Raw genomic sequence first — 21,436 nt, forward strand, 5'->3', positions numbered from 1 at the left:
CCTACAATACAACCCCTGATCTTGGACTTTAGTCTCCACAACTGTGAGAAAACAAATTTCTTTTAAGACACCTACTCTGGGTATTCTTTATGGCAGCCTGAGCAGTCTAATAAAGGGTTCTCTGTGCTTATATTCTAAACTTCTTCACACCTCCTCCCCAACTCTTTCTGCTCATTTCATTCTGAGCTAGAAGTTACCTATCAAAGACGCCTATTCTGTGACTTACCAAAAAATAACACCCTCCCTCCTCTTCACACTAATGTACTAATATGGGTTGAGGATATTTTTGGTTTTGTTTCATTATTTTGGTATTAGGGACTGAACCCAGGGAGTCATGCATGCTAGACAAGCAATCTACCACTGAGCTACATCCCCTGCCCTTTTTAATTCTTTTTTCTTGGTTATTTTTAGTTGTACACGATGGTAGAATCCATTTTGACATAATTATACAAGCACAAATTCAGACCCCAGTACCTCTCCTTCCCCTTCCTTCTCTCCACCCTCTTTCTGCCATTTACTCATAATTATTATTTTTTAATTAATTTCTTGTGTATGTACACAACATTGAGATTTACTGTACTATATTTATATATGTATATAGCAAAGTTTGTCATATTCATTCCACTGTCTTTCCTTTTCCCATTTCCTCTCTTCCTGTTATTCCTGTCAACTTCACTGAACTTCTCTCTCCCCCACTAATTGTGGATTAGCCTCCACATATGAGAACACTGGACCTTTGGTTTTTTGGGGATTGGCTGATTTCACTTAGCATGATAGTCTCTAGACCCATTCATTTACCAGCAAATGTCATAAAGTCATTCTTTACAGCTGAGTAATACTCTACTGTGTACAAATATCACATTTTCTTTATTCACTCATCTGTTGAAAGGTGGCTTTATACCTTGGCTATTAAAAATTGTGCTGCTCTAAACATCGATATGGCTGGATCACTACAGTAAGCTGATTTTAAATCTTTTAGATATATACTGAAGAGTGGGAAACTGGTTCAAATGGTGGTTCCAATCCTATTTTCTCTGTGGAATCTCCACATTACCTTCCAGAGTGGTTGCACCAATTTCCAGTTCCACCAACAAAGTATAAGTGTATCCTTTTCCCCACATCCTTGCCCCCACTGTTATTTGTATTCTTGATAATTGCCATTCTGATTGGAGTGAAATGAAACCTCAGTATAGTTTTAATTTGCATTTCTCTAATTGCTAGAGATGTTGAACATTTATTTTATTTTGATACAGGAACTCCCTAGGTTGTCCAAGCTGGCCTAGAATTTTCTATCATTCTATCTCAGCCTCCTAAGTATCTGGGACTACAGGCTTACACCTACATTGCCCAGATAGGGATAAATGAAACTTAATTTGTATTCCTGGGGTACAGAAAAAAAATCTTAATTTCTCCATTTATTTACCAGTTTTCAGAATACCACTTTGGGACCCTTAGAAAGATAACTAACGGAGAAATTTTCTTTCAAGAGAAGAGGAGTATTATAACAAATTAATTGATTTTAATATATTCAAATATTTCAATGACTAGTAGTAATGACTCTTTGTGACCTAAGTACTTCCATTACTTTGGGAGTCCTTTCATTTTAGTTCTTTTGTAGTAGTTTTGACCACTTTCACACTTCCTCATCTGACTGATAATCTAGGTTTATCTCATATTTTGTACTGTTAACCTGGAATAAAGTCATTTCTCTGAGCAACTCTGGTTATTTTTAGTAGGAAATGGTGCCTAAAAATATTGTTCATTCTTTCTTTTTCTTTATCTTTTTTCTTTTTTTTAAGGCATGTTCGTTTCTATACCAGGGATGTTTACCATTTCTAAGCCTTTTCTATATTGTTTTTGGTACCAGTGATTGAATCCAGGGACACTCAACCACTAAGCCACACCCCCCAGACCCTTTTTATATTTTATTTAGAGACAGGTTCTTACTAAATTGCTGAGGGCCTTGCTAAGTTGCTGAAGCCGCCTTTGAACTTGCGATCCTCCTGCCTCAGCCTTCCAAGCTGCTGGGATTACAGGTGTGTACCATAAGTATTTTCTAAAGGTAAAGTTAGGATACATGTATTTTATGTTTAAAATAAAATACATAATAAATTCACATTATCTCCAATTCAAATGTAAAGTTTTAGGACTTTGGATTCCTTGATTTTACTTTAATATTTCTTTTTTTCTAACACTGAAACAGTAATATAATAATTTCTTTTATTCATATACATGTGTTTATAAAAAACAATACCAATATTGGTTTTTTTAAATTTTTTTTTTTTAGTTGTAGGTGGACACAATATCATCATTTTTATTTATGTATTTTTATGTGGTACTGAGGATTGAACCCAGGACCTCACAAGTGCAAGGCAAGTGCTCTACCACTGAGCTACAATCCCAGCCCCAATACCAATGTTGTTAATAACAATATTACTGAATAGACTTAGGATTTCTGTGAAATTCTGCTTAACCTTAAAATCATTGGATATACACACCATATTATTTTAATTTAAACTCATCTGAAACAATATGTTCAAGCTACCAAAATACAATTAAATTCATTTCTTAAATTATGCTTTAAAAAATTTTTATATGTAATTTCATTTTATAATTATGTAAAATATTTACATGGTTCCTAAGTAAAATCAACAAAACAATTTCTATTTGGAGAAATCTAACATCCATCTCCAGTGTCTGTTTCCTCTCATTCAACAAATATTTTTTTTATTAATTTTGTTAATCTATGTAAAAACTATTCTATTAATTTTGTTAATCTATGTAAAAACTATTCATCCCTGCACCATACAATCTTGTTTGCACCTGCTTTATTCACTTAAAGATCTTGGAAAATTACACTTTACATGTGATCTCCCCTTCTGTCTCTACAGCTACATAGTCTATAATTTCTACCAGTCTCATTGTTTTCAATTTTTGCTATTATTATTTTTTACAAAATAAAAATGCGTGCACATGTCCAAAGACAGGATAAACTTTTAAGGGAGGAACACTTTTTACTGAGTCCTGTTTGTCAAATATTTTATTGAGCTATGCTTATATGGCATTTATATGGTATTTATTCCCTTAAAACCACCATCAGTGGGCAAGGTGCAATGGCACATGTTTGTAATCCCAACCATTCAGTAGGCTATGGTAGGAGGACTGCAAGTTTGAGGCCAACCTCAGCAACTTGGTGAAACCCAGTTTCAAAATAAAAAGAACTGGTGATGTAGTTTAGCAGTAATGTGCCCTGGGTTTAATCCCCTGTACCAAAATACAAACAAACCCCAAACAGCCCATTATCAGTGGGAACACTTGATCCAAGTCAGAAAACTGGGCATAAATAGCACTTGATCTACAACTGGGGTCAAGCCTGTGCTCTCTAGTACTTAAGATGGATGGGATGACATGCTCTTGGGGAGCCAGAATTAATATTGTCAAAATGGTCATATTACCAAAAAGTATTGTACAGATTTAATGCAATTCTTATAAAATCCTAATGACATTCTTCATAGAACTAAAAAAGGCAATCATAAAATTCATTTGGAAAATAAGAGACCCAGAATAGCCAAGCAATCCTTAGCAAGAAGAATGAAGCAGGAGATATCACAATACCAGACCTTAAACTATACTGCAGAGCTATCGTAACAAAAACATCATGGGAATGGCACCAAAATAGACATATAGACCAATGGTACAAAATAGAACACAGAGAGACAAACCCACATAAATACAGTTATCTCATACTGGACATGTGATCTCCCCAAAGATGCCAAAAACATACATTTGGGAAAAGACAGCCTATTCAACAAAAGGAGCTAGGAACAGGAAATCCCTACGTAGCAAAATGAAATTAAACCTCTGTCTCTCACCCTGCACAAAAATCAACTCAAAGTGGATCAAAGACTGGAACAGAGACCTTGTGCCTAATAGAAGAACAAGTAAGCCCAAATATTCATCATGTTGGCTAACTTAGGACCTGACTTCCTTAACAAGACTCCTAATGCACAAGAAGTAAAATCATGAATCAATAAATGGGATGAATTCAAACTAAAGAACTTCTTCTCAGCCACAGAAAACAATCAATAACATGGAGAGAGAGCCTACAGAATGGGAGAAAATCTTTAGTACATGCACTTCCGATAAAGCATTAATCTCCTCCAGGCATATAAAGAACTCAAAAGAACACCAAAAAAAAAAAAAAAAAAAAAAAAAACCAAATAACCCAATGAATAAATGGACTAAGGAACTGAACAGACACTTCACAGAAGAAATACAATTAATCAACAAACATATGAAAAAATGTTCATTATCTCTAGCAATTAGAGAAATGCAAATCAAAAATACTCTAAGATTTCATCTCACTCCAGTCAGAATGGCAATTATCAAGAATATAAGCAACAAGTGTTGGCAAAGATGTGGGGAATAAGGTACACTCACACATTGCTGGTGGGACTGTAAATTGTAAATTGGTGCAACCACTATGGAAAATTGTAAATTGGTGCAACCACTATGGAAAGCAGCATGGAGATTCCTTAAAAAACTTGGAATGGAACCACCATTTGACACAGCTAACCCACTCCTCAGTTTATACCCAAAGGACACCTCAGTTTATACCCAAAGTGATGCAGCCATATCAATGTTTACAGTAGCTCAATTCACAATAGCTAAACTATGGAACCAACTTCGATGCACTTCAACAGATGAAGGGATAAAGAAGTTGTGGTATGGAGCTGGTACTGTAGCTCAATGGCAGAACACTTGCCCCGTACATGTGAGACACTTGGTTTGATCCTCAGTACCACATAAAAATAAATATTTTGTCCATCTACAACTAAAAATTATTTTTTTAAAAAGCTGTGGTATATATACACAATGGAATATTACTCAACCTTAAAAAAGAATGAAATTATGGCATTTGCAGGTAAATGGATAGAGCTAGAGAATATCATGCTAAGTGAAATAAGCCAAACCCCCAAAACCAAAGACCAAATGTTTTCTCTGATAATTGGATGCTGATCCATAATGGTGGGGAGTTGGGGGAGAGGGGCAAAGGACTTTGGATTGGGCCGAGGGGAGTGAGGGGAGGGAAAGGGGTATGGGGGTGGGAAGGACTATGAAATGAGATAGACATTATTACCCTATATACATGTATGATTATATTACTGGTGTGACTCTGCACCATGTACAGCCAGAGGAATGAGAAATTGTGATCCCTTTGTGTACAATGTGTCAAAATGCATTCTACTGTCATGTATAAATAATTAGAATGAATTAAAAAATAATAATAGAAGATGGATAGGATGAACAAAGTCAGTTATTTTCACAATTGTGAGGACATTTAAAATTTTTTTTCCTTTAGTTGTCAATAGACCTTTACCTTATTTATTTATATGAGGTGCTGAGAATTGAACCCAGTGCCTCAAACATGCTAGGCAAGCACTCTACCACTAAGCCACAACCCCAGCCCTGTGAGGACATGTTTTAAACCCTAAAATATTACATAACTGGCACAAAGATACACTAAGACTATACTTCTGAAACATGCTCACAAATTTAAAACAAAATATAGAAAGTATTAGATAGATATAGCAAAATTAAAAAGAGTAAAATTATGTTAGGTGTGATAGTGTATGCCAATAGTACTAGTTACTAAGGAGGCTGAGGTATAGGAGAATTATTGAACCTAGGAGTTTGAATCAAAAAAGCGGGGAAGAGGGAGTGAATACTTACTTGGGTCATTTAGGTCTGACAGGCTTGTTTTTCTTTCTTTCAAGTTTGTGATTTTGGGTATTTTTGTCCCAGGTAAAATGACTTTTCCATTAGTCTGTAAATAATTATTTCTACTATCATCACAATTCACAATAATATCAATTGGAACTTTTTCCACACTGTTACCATAAAACTTCTTGGTTGTTAATCCTATGTTTTGTGACTTCTGTCCTCCAGAATTCTGATGTATCGACGTTCTTAATAATGGTCCAGTAGGTTCATTTAAAGTTATAGCTTGTCTGCAGTTTCTTTGTAAATCATTACGAAAACTAATACCACAACTTTGGCATTTGGACTGATTTTCTTTCTCTTTTCCACATTTTGGGCAACATTCACGCTGTTCAGAAACCTTAAGTTCCAAAAAAATGAAAGAAAGAAAAAATGTGGTTTTACTTCAACATCAAGGAACACCCTCAACGTTTCAAAATTAAGTCCTTCCCTCCCCCATCACTACCATGACCACTATGAGATCCCGAATAAGGCACATTACTTGAGATTTAGCATCAAAATGCTGTAAAGAATTTCAAGACCAATCCAGTAGTCAGCTATGTATAAGCTAATTTTGCAGTTAATAATGGGGCAGGGAGTGGGGGGTGGTACTAGAGATATAGCTCAGTTGGTAGAGTACTTGCCTAGAATGCACAGGTCCTGGGTTCAATCTCTAGCACCAAAAAAAAAAAAAACAAAAAAAAAAAAACCTGAGGGGGTTAGGGATGTAGCTCATTGATGTAGAAAAGTACATCCCAATTAAAACACTCAGAAATAAGATATAGAAGGAAATATATCCTATAGCATACACTTTTGGGAGGGGCGCTTAACCACTGAGCAACATTCCCAGCCCTATTTTATATTTTAGTTAGAGTTAGGGTCTCACTGAGCTGCTTAAGGCCTTACTAAGTTGCTGAAACTGACTTTTGAATTCACTATCCTCCAGCCCTAACCTCCGGAGCCACTGGGATTACAGGTATGTGCCACAGTGCCTGGTTTACCATACACTTTCATCTGTTAAAAAATACGTTATCTTGGAACTCTTTGCAGTAATTAGGAACAAAATGCAAATCATCTCAACTGTATTAGATACTAAATTTTTCAAGCTAAAAATTGTAGATTAATAATTTTATCAACCAACTGATCTAAAACCTAGAGACTCAGTGCCACTTAATTAATTTTAGGAAAAAGTATTAAATTTTCATAAAAACTATGATCTCTTTTTTAAAAAAAACCTTAAATATTTTATTAGAATCTCATTTCCTTCCTTTTGGTCAGTGAAAAACTTTTATGAAACCAAGTAATTTCAAATTAAAGGGCTGGGAGCACTTGACTAGCATACTTGAGGCCCTGAATTTGATCCCTAGCACCAACCACAACAAAACAAAACAAAAACTTATAAATTACACATCACATACTATCAACAAGTCTCTATACAAAAAGTGTACTTAATAAGAATGAGCCTTTCTTTCTCTGATGAGACATCATTGAGACAATGTTATTTCATTACATACCCTAAAGATGTTTAATTCCATTCAATACATAGATCCTATTTTCTTATAAACAACACATAGTATGAAGTTTCGTATATTATAAACAAAAAAGAAAAGCCTCCAAACTTCTTACAAATTTAAAGATTACATAGAGACTGGCTATAACTCTTAATCTACACTAAGAAAATAAGAAAAATTAGCAATGAAGTAATAGTAAAAGAAGGAAGTTTTATTTTAAAAATTAAAACAGATTTTAAGGCTTCGGCTGGATTTTTCACCAGAGGAAGTACGTCGTTTTGAGGCGCTTTTCTCCTTTACCTGGGCTAAGCAATGGCTAAGCCAGCAGGGCCTGAGACAAGCCTAGGCTGCAAGCCAGGAAGACTGGGACAGACATAAAGCAAAGTGAACAAATAAGTAAATATATTAGGGATGAGACTCAGGTTTCTCACTGTCAAAGAAAGTTATTATTACGTAAAATGGGAACACCTAAACCAAGATTCGGTTACCAATGTGAACTAACGGATTTTATTGTTTACTAAATATTGTTATTAAATATTAATATGTACATCAACATATATTTCCAAGCTTTGTCTACTGAAAGGGTCTACAAACTTACACTCAATATCAATGAGCATTAACTTGTATACCAATAGCTTCCCCCTACTTAAAAGAAAAAAGGCTCCTTGGGAAAATGCATGACTCTAAGACTGAGAGAGAAAAAACAAGGTGGCTCAGATCATCCTGTTATATCAAAAAGTAAAAAGTGCTCAAAGAATGGTGGGTTTGTGTCAAAAAGACAACCATCAGCTTGAAGAGACAACATGGACCAAATCTGGAACAATTTAAGCATAAAAATAAGTAACAACAGTTAAACACTATAACATAGTGTTTAACATATATCTATGCCTATATAAATAAATAAGAAAAATCTTAACTAAGGTAAAAGTTAATATTTTCATTGATGTGAACAATGATGAACATCACGAGTCTCCTGATATGCTATGCAATGATTATAGTGAGGGGTTTTTTTTGTGTACATTATTCACATCATAAAAGAAAACACACAAATTATGAAGAAACATCAGGTTAACCCACTTTCAAGTATAAAGTAAGTGGCCTATACTCCTCACAAATATCAAGGTTATAAAGGACAAGAATTATTTCAGATTGAAAGAATAACATTATTTTGAATTAGATCTTATACCTATAAAGGACATTATTTAGATGAAATATAAATGGGATCTAGGGAACAGATGGTAATTTTGCATTTTTTAATTTTACAAGTTATACACTGATTATAGAGAATGTCTCACATATCCTTTAGGGGAAAAAAAAAGAGAAAACACACTCTAAAGTATTAAGTAGTAAATGGGCATCATGCCTACGTTATACTCAAACAATATGTGTATATGTGTATATATCTATAAACAAATAAATGAATATGGGAGAAAGAAGGATGGAGGAAGACACAGGGAAGGAGGACAACAAACAAATGTGGAAAACTGGGAAATGAATATGTAAAAACCCTTCCCATTAATTTTTGCCCCCAATTTTTCTATAATTTTAAAATAATTGAAAAAAACGTTTCCCTGAGAACAATTATTTATAATGTTTTACTGATAAATTCATTTGAGGAAAGAATATTCTATTATTTTGAACAGGGAAAAAAATTATCTATCGAAGACAAAAAGATTTGCTAAAATAACTTTGCTAGTCTCTTTGGTCCTGTGATAAAAGATCACCTAGAATTTAATGAGCACTAAAAATAATATTAATAAAAATACCATCTGACTCATAACAAAGAATCATTTCTCTACCCACCTCTAAATGGGTTAAACATTTTTTTGAAGCAGGAGACAGAGAAGTAGACTGGTATGTACTACAGTGCCGTTTCTGTTGGACTTTTCTCTTAATTTCAGGTTCTACTTGTGATTCAGACTCTTCTGTTTTCTTCATTATACGTTCTAAAGGAAGGAGAAAAAAAAGCATTGAAATTAAATTTAATAAATTCCTCATGATGTTTACTATGAAAAAACTCTAGTTTTAATATTCTCAATATTTAAGTTTAGTTAAATAGCGTATCAACATGTATGATAAAGAATAACCTAAACTTTAAAACTAAGTTTCGACCTTTTCATTCCTCAGCAGGATTTCTACACTGCAGACTACTTCAAATGTTCTCTTCAAATTATTCTTGTCACTAAGACACTTAAAAGCACTTTCTACACTGAACTACACACATATCCTCCCACCCTCCGAAGCAGATTAGTTATACTTCTTGGATTAATAATGAGAAAAAAAAAATCTGAATTCAAACATTAGGTACATTCATTAAGATAAAGCCAAACTAATGCTCAAGCTAATGTTTAAGTTCAAGAAGTACAAAAGAGAATTTTCCTCCTTATCTTTCAATGTAAATTTAAATGTCCTACTTGGATAATCCCAACTTGGTTAAATACTTATCTTTAATATCCTCTTCTATCTCGTTCTTTTTACAAAAAGAGATTACATACACATAAAAATCAACATTATCTAATATTTTGCTTGATATAAAGTTCTATTAAAAGGGGCTGGGGTTGTGGCTCAGTGGTAGAGCACTCGCCTAGCATGTGTGGCGTCCTAGGTTTGATCCTCAGCAACACACAAAGATAAATAAAGGTACTGTGTCCATCTACAACTAAAAAATATTTTTAAGATAAATTCTATTAATAAATTCTATTAAGAAACCTCTGTAATTATTCTTGTTTATTGCAGTCATACAGAATTTCACTAAGTGATTATCACTCTCTTAGCCTCTGCACCTTCATATTCATAGATAATGGTATCAGAATGGACTATTCCTTGTCTTATTTTCTTCACTTTGAAGAGAATTCTACTTTCTAACAGCTCTTAAATTCAATCTCTTCTTTCCAGCTTCACTGCTTCTACATTTCAGATGTTTAACTTGTCTAATTTTATCTTCCTGACTCCAATTTTGCTCCCTTCATTCAGATCATTCTCCACTATTGAGAAAGTTTTCTACCACAAAAAAATGTGACTTTGTTATTCTAATACTAAAAATTTTACCATGATTCTAGCAGCTGAAGAAAAAAAAACCTTGACTAAATACCATCTTCTGGTAAGCAAAAGTTCATGTTAATGTTTCAGTCTTACTTCCAAACTTTACCTTTCAAAGAAGAGTATTTCTCAGGGTATTTTCTAGTTTACCCTATTTTATATGCTATTCTCTTCACAAGCAAAAGCTACCCAATTTATCCAGTGAATTCAAATTTTTATTTGCTAAGAAACTGCCTCTGTCCCATCCTAGGAACAATAAAGCAATCATTGGAGTTTCCACAGCACTTTATCTGTACTCATTTTATTATTATTTATCTGTACTTGTTACTCCCTATATATTGTTAGCTCTGAAAAAACAGAAATCATGTTTTAGACACATTTCCCCAGCATCTAAAAATTGCACAAGGGTAGACAAATGCTACTATATTAATAAGCCACATGAGAAAAGAAAAACCAAGACATATTAAAAAGTTGAAATTATGGGGGTAGGGGGCTATGGAGAGGTTAGTAGATCATCTCCAAAAATCACTTAACTTTTGCTACAGTGAGATGATTTGTGCATAGATTTAGAACTATCCTTTAGCCTCTAGTCATGGAGAAAAATTGAAAGATACTTCTTTTTCTCTCCAAAAACCTAAGGTTACTGAAAAAACACTCCAGTCATCCAAATGCTAATAATTTCCATGTATGCTAACTTACTTTGTTGGTTGCCTAAATATAAAAAGAATTTTCTATACAAGTTGATTATTAATGAGCTATAATGTGGCATTTTAAAATATATATCAACAGAGTCACCTAGAACATAACTAATTACATGCAAAACTTAATTTATGGTAGAGTAGTATTAACATATGGTTACCCCTTCAGAGTGAGGGGGCTAATAATTTAATTGAAGCTACTCAAAAGACTGAGGCAAGAGGATCACTTGAATCCAGGAGTTCAGGAACAGACTGGGAAACACAGACTTTGTCTCAAAAACAAAACAAAGCTGGGTGCAGTAGTGTAGGCGTATAATCTCAGGGGCTCAGGAGGCTAAAGCAGGAAGAACAAAAGTTAAAGCCAGCCTGAGCAAGGAACAATGAGGCACTAAGCAACTCAGTGAGACCCTGTCTTTAAGTAAAATACAAAATAGGACTGGGGATGTGGTTGAATGTCCCTGAGTTCAATTCCCAGTTCTCAAAACAAAAGGATATGACAATAACACACACACACACACAAAAAAAAAGACCATGCTCCTTTCCACAATTTATTTCTTTTTTCCCTTACTAAATTCAATACAATACAATGGAAAGCCCTTTCCTTACAAACAGATTTTACTAAACTTTGAAAGCCACACATAATTGTACTCAAATATGTATATAATAACCTTTCTGGCAGGATCTATTTAAAAACAAATTACACAGAACAGAATACATAATATTTAAAACATGGGCATACAATCCTCTCTTGGTATCTATGGGAGACTGGTTCTAAGACCCCTTCCAGATATTGAAACCTGTAAATATTCAAGTCACTTAACAGGAAATGATGTAGAGTATCTGCATAGAATCTATGCACATCTTCCTATACACTTTTTTTTTTTTAGTTGTAGATGAAAAAAAAAATCTTCATTTTATTTATTTATTTTTACGTGGTGCTGGGGATTGCACTACCCAGTGCCTCACACACGTGACGCAAGTGCTCTACCACTGAGTTACAACCCCAGGCCCCTATATGGTTATTTGTTTATTAATTTATTTATTTTTGTAATTATAGGTGGACAGCATGTCTTTATTTGTTTACTTTTATGTGGTACTAAGGATCAAACCCAGTGCCTCATATATGCTAGACAAGTGCTATACCACTGAGCTATAGCCCCAGCCCCAGCCCTTCCTGTACATGTTAAATCATCACTAGATTATTTATCATCTCTAATACACTGTAAATGCTATAAAATTAGTGATACTGTGATGTTTATGGAATAACAATAAGACAAAAGTCTGTACATGGTTAGAACAGAGAGTTTTCTTTTTGTGAACACATTTGATCTGTGATTGGTTAAATCCTCAGGTGCAAAAATCCAAGGCTCTGGAGGGCTGACTGTATATACATAAAAAAGGCCTGAAAGTGATGCTGTATTAAAGTGCTAATGGCAGTTAAACTGACTAGTTCACTGTGAGGAAATACTTTTCTTTGATGTATCTGAGTTAAAACAGTGATAAATCAAGTTACTGAGTTGTAATCACACAATATAATTATATTAAAACACAATGTACACTCAGAGATAGCACAGAATGTCAACCAATTCAATTTGAGAAGGATACAAAAACAGGCTAAAAAGTTAAACAAAAGGACAGGTAGATAGGGGAAAAAATGAGCAATCTTAATATATGAGTAATTATTATTTTATGTTTGGAAAAATTTAAAAAGAACACTTTCCCACAAAAAACAATAGGACACATGGTCCTACCACAAATTATATGCAATAGTTTTCAAGTTTTAAGTTTTTACTAACAAAACTGCTTATTAAAGCTAGTAAGTGCTGATATATGGCTTACCAAAATACATATTAAGTGCCTTTTAAATTCAAAATAAAGGGGTTTGATAGAATGATTTTTAAAAAATTATCTTGATGTTAAGAACTACAGAAAGACAGTGATTTCTTTCTAAGAGAAGATAATTACTTAAGCTCTGCCACTAACAACTTGGATCCTAGGAATTCCAAATGGAATTTTAAACAAATGCAATCTTCATAGAAAAACCTATGTGATATTATTATAGTAATGTAATTCATCCTATACCCAAGCATATGTGTCTACCACACACAAAAGAAACTGAAAACAGCAGGCTCTGTTGAGTTTTCATTAAGTTAAACAAATGATACAATATTTCAATATAATTTTCTTCCTTTCAAAAAAAATGTTGACAAGATAAATATCAATATTCCTCTCCAGAAATTTCTAAGTATTGCCATATGAATTTCATTTATTAAATATGTCCACAGATATAATCAAATACATAGAAGGTACAACTCTTCCCTACAGAAGAAATAATAAATGTAAAATAGACAAAGAAAATAGAAAATGACCATTAACAAACATAAAACAATAATTACTGCCAGTACAAGAATAGATTCTAAAATCAGAGGGTAAAAGTTTGAGAAACAGAATACTGCACAGTTTAAGGATCTCATCTAAGATATTTACTTAGTGACAAGGGAAAAGAAACAGTGATTTTCAGTAAAGAAACCCAACAGAAACTACCTTAAACAAGTAATCATAGTTTATATCCTCAGTAATTAATGTATTCATATCATGTAATTGCTGATGTGAAGCATGAAAAGGGCACAACATGATTTCTATATGAACCTTGTCAAAAATGCAGAGACTCAATCTCATTGTAAGACAACATCCTCCAACCCAAACTAAGAAGCATAGCACAAAGCAATTAATACAACCTTCAAAATCTTCAAGAAAACAATGATAACTAGATGCAATGTAGGATCCCAGATTGGATGCTGGAAGAGAAAAAGGACATTAGTGAGAAAAGGATACTGGCAGTCTTGAGGAACCGATCACCTAGTAGCTGCTATCTGAAACTGAATCAAAACATTAATTCTACAGCGGTATGAGTTAGGAAGGCTGTGGGAAAGTGGTGCAAGGCAACCCAGAGAACTAGGAAACCAGGTACAACCCTGAAATACCAGACTTTAGAGTAAAAAGAGAATGATTAAAAAAAAAAAATGGACTTCACCAGCACTGTGTTCACAATGGCTTCATTGGGAAGGGAAGCTCCCCTCCAGCGAGCTGAAAGTGTCACAAGAAACTGTTTCTTAAAAAGAAATCAGTCTGTCTATAGTTCTTAACATGAATCTTTAAAATGATTTTCTTTATTATTCTATCTGACCACCTTTGCTGACAGCCATAGCCAAGTAGGAATGACGCATGGCATTTTGCTTTGAAAGGTGACCCTGCTCAGAGATTAGGGTGGCTCCAGGTTTAGGGCGGATCATGCTGGGATTAGGGCATATCCTGCTTGAGTTCCTGTTGAGTTCTCGCCGGGTTCTGAGAGAATTGGTACGCAGAGCCTGGTGGAGGGAGTGTATTTTTCCCAGAACGTGCGTGTAGAGCCCCGTGAGAGTTCGGGAATAAAGAGTTGTTGTTGGAATCTACAAGGCTTTTGTGGTGGCTAGGTTATTTTGTGCCCAGACAGACTGCGGCACACCTTTATTTTGAATTTAAAAGGCACTTAATATGAATTTCGATTCAGCAAAATGCAGGTTCTGCAATCTAAGCAGAACATTTAGATGCTGCAAAGTAAGTTGGGGCAAGAGCGCCCTGGCACTTCCCATCAAAAAAAATTTTTTTATTAGTTGCTCATGACAATACAATGATCTTGACATATCATATATTTGAATCAAATGGGGTATAATTTCTCATTTTTCCAAGTGTACAGGTTGCAGAATCACACTGGTTATACAGCCACGTATATACATACAGCAATACTGGTGTCTATTTTATTCTGCTGGAGGGAGGCTGCACCAGGTTAAAAAACTTCATTGCTAGCCAGGGCAGTGGTGCATATCTGTAATCCCAGAGACTTGGGAGGCTGAAGCAGGAGGACCACAAGTTCAAGGTAAGCCTCAGTAATTTAGCTAGACTCAGTTTCAAAATAAAAGGGCTACAGTTGTGGCTCAGTAGTAGAGAGCCTTTAAGTTTCAATCCCTAGTTTCACCAAAAAGAAAGAAAAACGGAAATCCTCATTGTTTAAACTTTCTGCCCAGAGATCAGAAATCCTGTTGCTTTTCCTTTTCAAAAAACTTCTTTTGTGTTTTGTCTTTTTGTTGGTTTGCTTTATTTTTGTGTACCCAAGATCCAATGGTCACCTATGCTTTATTTCTCACTAGATTGGTGGGTGCTCAAGCTATGAGTCAATCTGCAAGAATCAGACTATGGCATGGACTTGGCAGAAGTTCTGGGCAGTGAAGAAACCACAGTGACAGGTCCGTGGGTCTGCAGAGCATACTGGAAGGAGCTTTCATTTGAAATTTGTAGTCAAAACTATGATAATGAGCAAAGCTGACAGGAAGTGGAAATGAGGTCTGGGTCAGGTGGAAAGTTGCAACCTTGGCATCCAACATAGATCTAGCCACCTTCCCCATGCCCAGAAGTGTCTAGTGGCTCTGGTGACATAACCTGGGCAATTCTCACACACCTCTCCCCAGCACACGTATTGAGGATCTTGGAGGAATGGCACAGCATGATCAAGATTAGTCCACAGGCTAGTTGGTGAGAAGACTGTACAGTTACTTCTACCAGAGATATACCCCCATTCCCAATACAAAAGCACAATAACACTGAAGGCGAATTCTGCTCTAAAATGGACAAAACTCTTCCTTCACTTGCTGGTAGGCAAGGATGGGTTGAGATCAGCATATAGAGGGTCCCACAAACTACCTCATAACTGAAGGACTCTAAAATCAAGGCCCCTTAAAGAAGTGTCTCCCTAATACCTCAGCAAAGAGAAAGCAGAATCTTTTGATGATTGTGGTTGTATTAGCTATTTTGGGCAAAGGTTTGTCGTGTCTTCTCTATGTAGTTTTATACATTTTTTCAACTAGTTAAAATTTTTCTTGATAAGTCTTTTTTTCTATTCCATCTCTATTTTCCTCCCTTTTCATTCATCCTTTCTTCTTTTTATTTATTTTCTGTCTCCCTTCCCTCCCCACTTTTTCTTTCCTTTTCACCCTTCTTCCAATGATTTCGTGTTATATAGAGTATTATCGATTCTTATATTATTTCTCATCTAGTTTTCTCATTAGTTAGTAGAGTTGCAGAGAACATTAGAAGTTAAGTTTCTAAAACATGTAGCTCACAGTTCCTCAAGTTATCACTTTACCAATGGTAATTCTTTCCTTTCTAAGGGAACCTGGTAGTTGAACGTAGTACTTTGATTACTCTGATTAGCTGCTTTGATGCTAAGATATTCCCCTAGCTCAGGGAATATTATAAAGTGATAACTACTTACTAAAAACCCTCACATGACAAAAGAACCCATCAAAACAAATGCAAAAACAATACAGAGGGGCTGGGGTTTGGGCTCAATGGTAGAGCGCTTGCCTAGCATTCGTGAAGCACTGGGTTCGATCCCTGGCTCCACGTAAAAATAAACAAAATAAATAAAGGTATTATGTCCATCTACAACTAAAAAAATATTTTTAAAAAAATACAGAAACTCTTAAGCCATGAGGCAACATGCTAACATTATGTCTCTGAAAGCTGACCTCCCCACACAGATAAATCAATCCATAGATAATTAAGTAGAAATGCTAGAATAATTAATGAATTAAAAAAGATCTAAGGGAGATAATATAGAATATGAAAAAGCATTAGAGATTCTGAGGATTGGGGATATAGCTCAGTTGGTAGAGTGCTTGCCTCGCATACACAAGGCCCTGGGTTCAATCCCCAGCACCACAAAAATAAAAAAAGAAAAAGAAAGAAAGAAAAATTTCAATAGAGATTCTGAAAAAGAATCAAAACAAAAATATTGGAAATAAAATTCAGTCAAACCCAGGTACAGAGATGCACATCTATAATCCCAGCAACTCTGGAGGCCAAGGCAAAGAGGATCACCAAGTTCAAAGCCAGCCTCTGCAACTCAGTGAGGCCCTAAGAAACTTTGTGAGACCCTATGTCAAAAAAATAAAAAGGGTTGGAGATGTAGCTCAGTAATAAAGCACCTGCTGTTTCAATCCCCAGTATTAAAAGACAAAAACACCTCAAAGTCTCTCCAACAGATTAAGTCAAGTATAATACAGAATCTCATAGTTTGTAGACAAGGCAGATATAGCTGAATAGTTACAGTAGTAAAGAAAAAAAACTATGATTAGAATATGCAAGAACTCTGGGACAACAACACAGGAGACCAAACTTAGGCATCGAGGAAGGAGCAAAGATATAGGCTAATGGAATCAATAACCTATGTAGTGAAAAAACTGCAGAAAAATTTCCAAACGCTGTGAATGAAATGCACATCCACATACTGATGGCATTTAGAAGAGCAGATTATAAGACCAGAAAAGAAATTCTTCAGGACACATTATAACTAAAATGTCAAAAATCCAAAACAAATAAAAAAATTTAAAACTACAAGAGAAAAAGGTCAGATCACACTTAAAGGAAAATCAACGAGAACAGCAGCAGATTTCTTAGTAGAAACCCTAAAATATCCAGGAGGACTTGGAACTTTCAAGCCCTGAAAGAAAACAGCAACCAAAATGGCAATATCCAGCAAACTTATCCTTCAGAATCAAAGAAGAAAATAAACATTCTAAGGTAAGCACAAACTAAAGGACTTCATGACTATTAAATCAACATTACTGAAGATACTTAAAAGGAATCCTACACACAGAAGATAGAAGAAATCTCATTAGAAGATTAGATAGGTAAATGAGAATTAGGATCTAAACAAACATTAGAAATAAATCAAATTGAAAAAAGTAATACATATCTCACTATAATGATGGTAAATGTAAACGCTCTCAATTCAATTAAAAAAAAGACTAGGGCTGGGGTTGTGATTCAGTGGTAGAATGCTTGCCTAGCAGGTGTGAGGCACTGGGTTCAATTCTCAGCATTGCATATAAATAAATAAAATAAAGGTTCATTGACAACTAAAAAAAAAAATTTTTTAAGAACATAAAAAAAAAAAGACAAAGGAAGACGGGCAAAGTGGATTAAAAAGCAAGGCCCAACTAACTATATGCTCTCTGCAAGAAATGCAACTCACAAGTAAAGACATCCACAGACTAAGTGAAAGGTTGGAAAAATCATATTCCGTGCAAATGAAACTCAAAAAGCTGACTTCAACCCAAAATCCTAATTACATAAAAGAAATACTACTTGACATTTATGGCTTTAGGCCTATACCTTTAGGCTCACAAAGGTACAATACAATCATACCGAATGATGTCAATATATTTCTCTAATAGGCCACCCAGACAAAAGTGACAAAGATACTATAGATAAAAAATACTATAAATCAAATGGACTTAACAGACATCTACAGAATATTTCATTCAGGAGCTGAATATACTTTCTGCTCAGCTGCTCTAAATAGTTTCTCCAAAACAGATCATATTTTAGGCCACAAATCAAGTCTTAGCAAATGCAAAAATAATAATAATATTTTTTAAATTCCTTGCATCTCACCATCATAATGGAATTAAATTAGAAATCAACAACAAGAAAACCAAAGAAACTACACAAACACACAGAGATTGAACTGTTGGGAGCTGCCCTGGATGCAGGCAGCTTTAAGTCCTGATGCACCAGAATTGTGAACAATTATTGTGCCCCGCAATAACTTGGGCTTTACCTCCACTCAGATAATGAAGTGTGGTTCCAGGAGTAGGCGTAACCCCGTGTGGTTGAGTTACTCTCACCTGTTCCTTTGTAATCCTACCCCTTTGCCCTTTTGGGGATAGAATGTTCCATGGAATCTCCCCTTGTGTCTCTCCTGTATAAGAATAAAGAATTCCAGTGGCTCTCTCTCTTTCCACGAACCCTTAAGGTTGGAGAGCCGTCACGGATTTTGAAAAGGTACCTCTGTGTGGTTGCGTGCTTTCTTTGTCGTTTTCTTAAGTTGTTATAATAGTAAGATTTTGTGATCCCAGATTTTGGTTGCCAGCTAGGATAGATGGTGATACTGAATTACACTTTTGAATGATGATGCTTCATCTAAGAAATCAGAAGTAAAGGGGCTGGAGTTGTGGCTCAGAGGTAGAGCGCTTGCCTAGCACATGTGAGGCACTGGGTTCAATCCTCAACACCACATAAAAATGAAATAAAGATATTGTGTTCACCTACAACTAAAAAATAAATATAAAAAAAAGAAATCAGAGGTGAAATTTCAAATAATTCTTAGAATCAATAAGAATACAAATACTATTAAAAAAAAGGATTGAAACTAGGCCCCTCTTTCTTACCCTATATAACAATTCAACTCAAAATGGATCAAAGATATAGGAATAAGACCAGAATCTTTCCAAGTGGTAGAAGAGAACTGTATTAGTCAGGGTTCTCTAGAGGAACAGAATCAACAAGAAGTATAATAATAAAATGAGGATTTATTAGGTTGGCTTCCACGAACAGAAGCTGTCCACAATGGCCATCTGTAGGCTGGAGAGCTGGGACAACCAGCAGCTGCTCAGTCCAATAGGCTGAAGCCACAGAAAAAGACATATCAACTATGCTACCCTAGTCTGAGACCTAAGTCTTCTGGAGAATCACTGTCAGAGCCTGCTTTGGAAAAGTGAAAAAGTGAGAATCCGATATCTTCAGATGATTGCAGCACCAATCAAGAACTTGAACACAGCAGCGATGAAGAACCCCTACAAGGAGAATCAATCTTGCATCTGCTGCTGCTTCTTTGTTCTTACAACTTTTATTTCATCCAAGCCATCATCCTATTGGTTGGTCCTGTCCACGCTTAGGGAGGGTCTCCATTTCAGTTAGCTATCCCACATGCCAATCATTCCTACACACACTATCACACCCACAATCCTCTTAATCTGCAGGATCTCTTAATCCAAAAAGTTGACAAATTTAACTGTGACAAGAACATAGGGGAAATTATCCAAAACATAGGTATAGGCAGGGAGATCCTCAAAAGGATTCCTAAAATTCAGAAATAATACCAAGAATCAGCAGGTCACGGTGGCACACATCCTATAATCCCAGCAATTCAGGAGGCTGAGACAGGAGGATCATGAGTTCAAAGCCAACCCCAGCAATTTAGTGAGGCCCTAGGCAATTTAATGAGACCCTGTCACAAAATCAAAACTAAAAAAGGGCTGGGGATATGGTTCAGTGGTTAAGCACCCCAAGTTCAATCCCCAATACCAAAATTAATAACACCACCAAGAAACGAATGGCAGCTAGATAAGAAATTTCGAAACAGCAAAGAAACAACATAAGGAGAGAACCTACAAAATGTGAGAAAACCTTTGCCAGCTCTTCTTCTAATAAAGGATATATCTAGAATATATGAAAACTAGAATATATAAAAAAATTTAATACCAAAACCCCAAATAACTCAATAAATTAATAAGTACAACTAGAAAGACACTTCCCAAAGAAAGTACAAATGTCAACAATTATATGAAAAAAATGTTCAACATCTCTAGGTATCAGGGAAATGCAAATCAAAACTACACTGAGAGGGCTGGGGTTGTGGCTCAGTGGTACAGCGCTCACTTAGCACATGTGAGGCACTGTGTTTGATCCTCAGCACTACATAAAAATATATAAATAAAATCAAGGTATTACGTCCAACTACAACAAAAAAAATTTAAAAAAAACTATACTGAGATTTCATCTCACTCTAGTCAGAATGGTAATCATCAAGAATTCAAATAACAATAAATGCTGGCAAAGATGCAAATAAAACAAAACCCTTGTACAGGCAGGTTCCTTAAAACAAAACAACAAAGAACTAAAAATTAACTACAACAACCAGGCATCCCAGTGACTCCAGAGACTACGGCATGAGCACCAAAAGTTCAAGGTCAGCCTCAGAAACTTAGCAAGACTCTGTCTCATATCAAAAAAAAAAAAAAAAAAAAGAAAAAAAGAAAAGAAAGAAAGGGTTTGGGATGTAGCTCAGTGATAAAGCCCCAATGGGTTCAACCCAGAGTACAAAAAAAAAAAAAACTAAAAATAATTAAATAGATACACACCATATGTTCCAATTATACATTATGCCTTGGTATCTCTCCAAAAGAATTAAAGACAGCATACTTTAGAGATGTATGCAGTCCCACATTTATTGTTATAATACATTTCACAACAGTCTAGTTTTTGTACCATTATCAATAGATAAGAATAAATTATAACAGATAAAGATTGAATGACTAAAAAGAAAATGGGGGTGGTGGTGGTGGATACATATACACCCAATGGCTTAATTCAGACATACAGAAAATAATGTCATTATCAGGAAAACGAACAGTATTATGTTAAGCAAAATAAGTGAGATCCAGAAAGACAAGTGCTAAGTTTTCTCTTATATGTGATAGCTATACAGAAAAAAAAGGAGGGGGGAGCAGGGGAGAGATATCATAAAAATAAAAGGGAGACCATTAG

At 35.1% G+C, this 21,436-nt stretch overlaps 1 protein-coding gene across 3 annotated transcripts in view; it reads right to left on the minus strand.

The window, feature by feature from the left end:
* Window positions 1–21,436, minus strand: part of Senp6 (SUMO specific peptidase 6) — a 107,992-nt gene that overhangs the window by 40,186 nt on the left and 46,370 nt on the right. For 2 of the 3 annotated variants that reach the window (XM_077801737.1, XM_077801738.1), the window contains 2 exons: window positions 9,075–9,217; window positions 5,734–6,121 (listed from right to left, as the gene is read on the minus strand). In XM_077801737.1, coding sequence (XP_077657863.1) covers window positions 5,734–6,121; window positions 9,075–9,217 — 531 coding nt within the window. Of the gene's footprint in view, window positions 1–5,733; window positions 6,122–9,074; window positions 9,218–13,746; window positions 13,807–21,436 lie in introns of all 3 variants that reach the window. The other variant, XM_077801736.1, reaches the window with a different exon arrangement.

This window comes from Urocitellus parryii, chromosome 8 (assembly GCF_045843805.1).
Source record: "Urocitellus parryii isolate mUroPar1 chromosome 8, mUroPar1.hap1, whole genome shotgun sequence".
NCBI classification, from domain to species: Eukaryota; Metazoa; Chordata; class Mammalia; order Rodentia; family Sciuridae; genus Urocitellus; species Urocitellus parryii.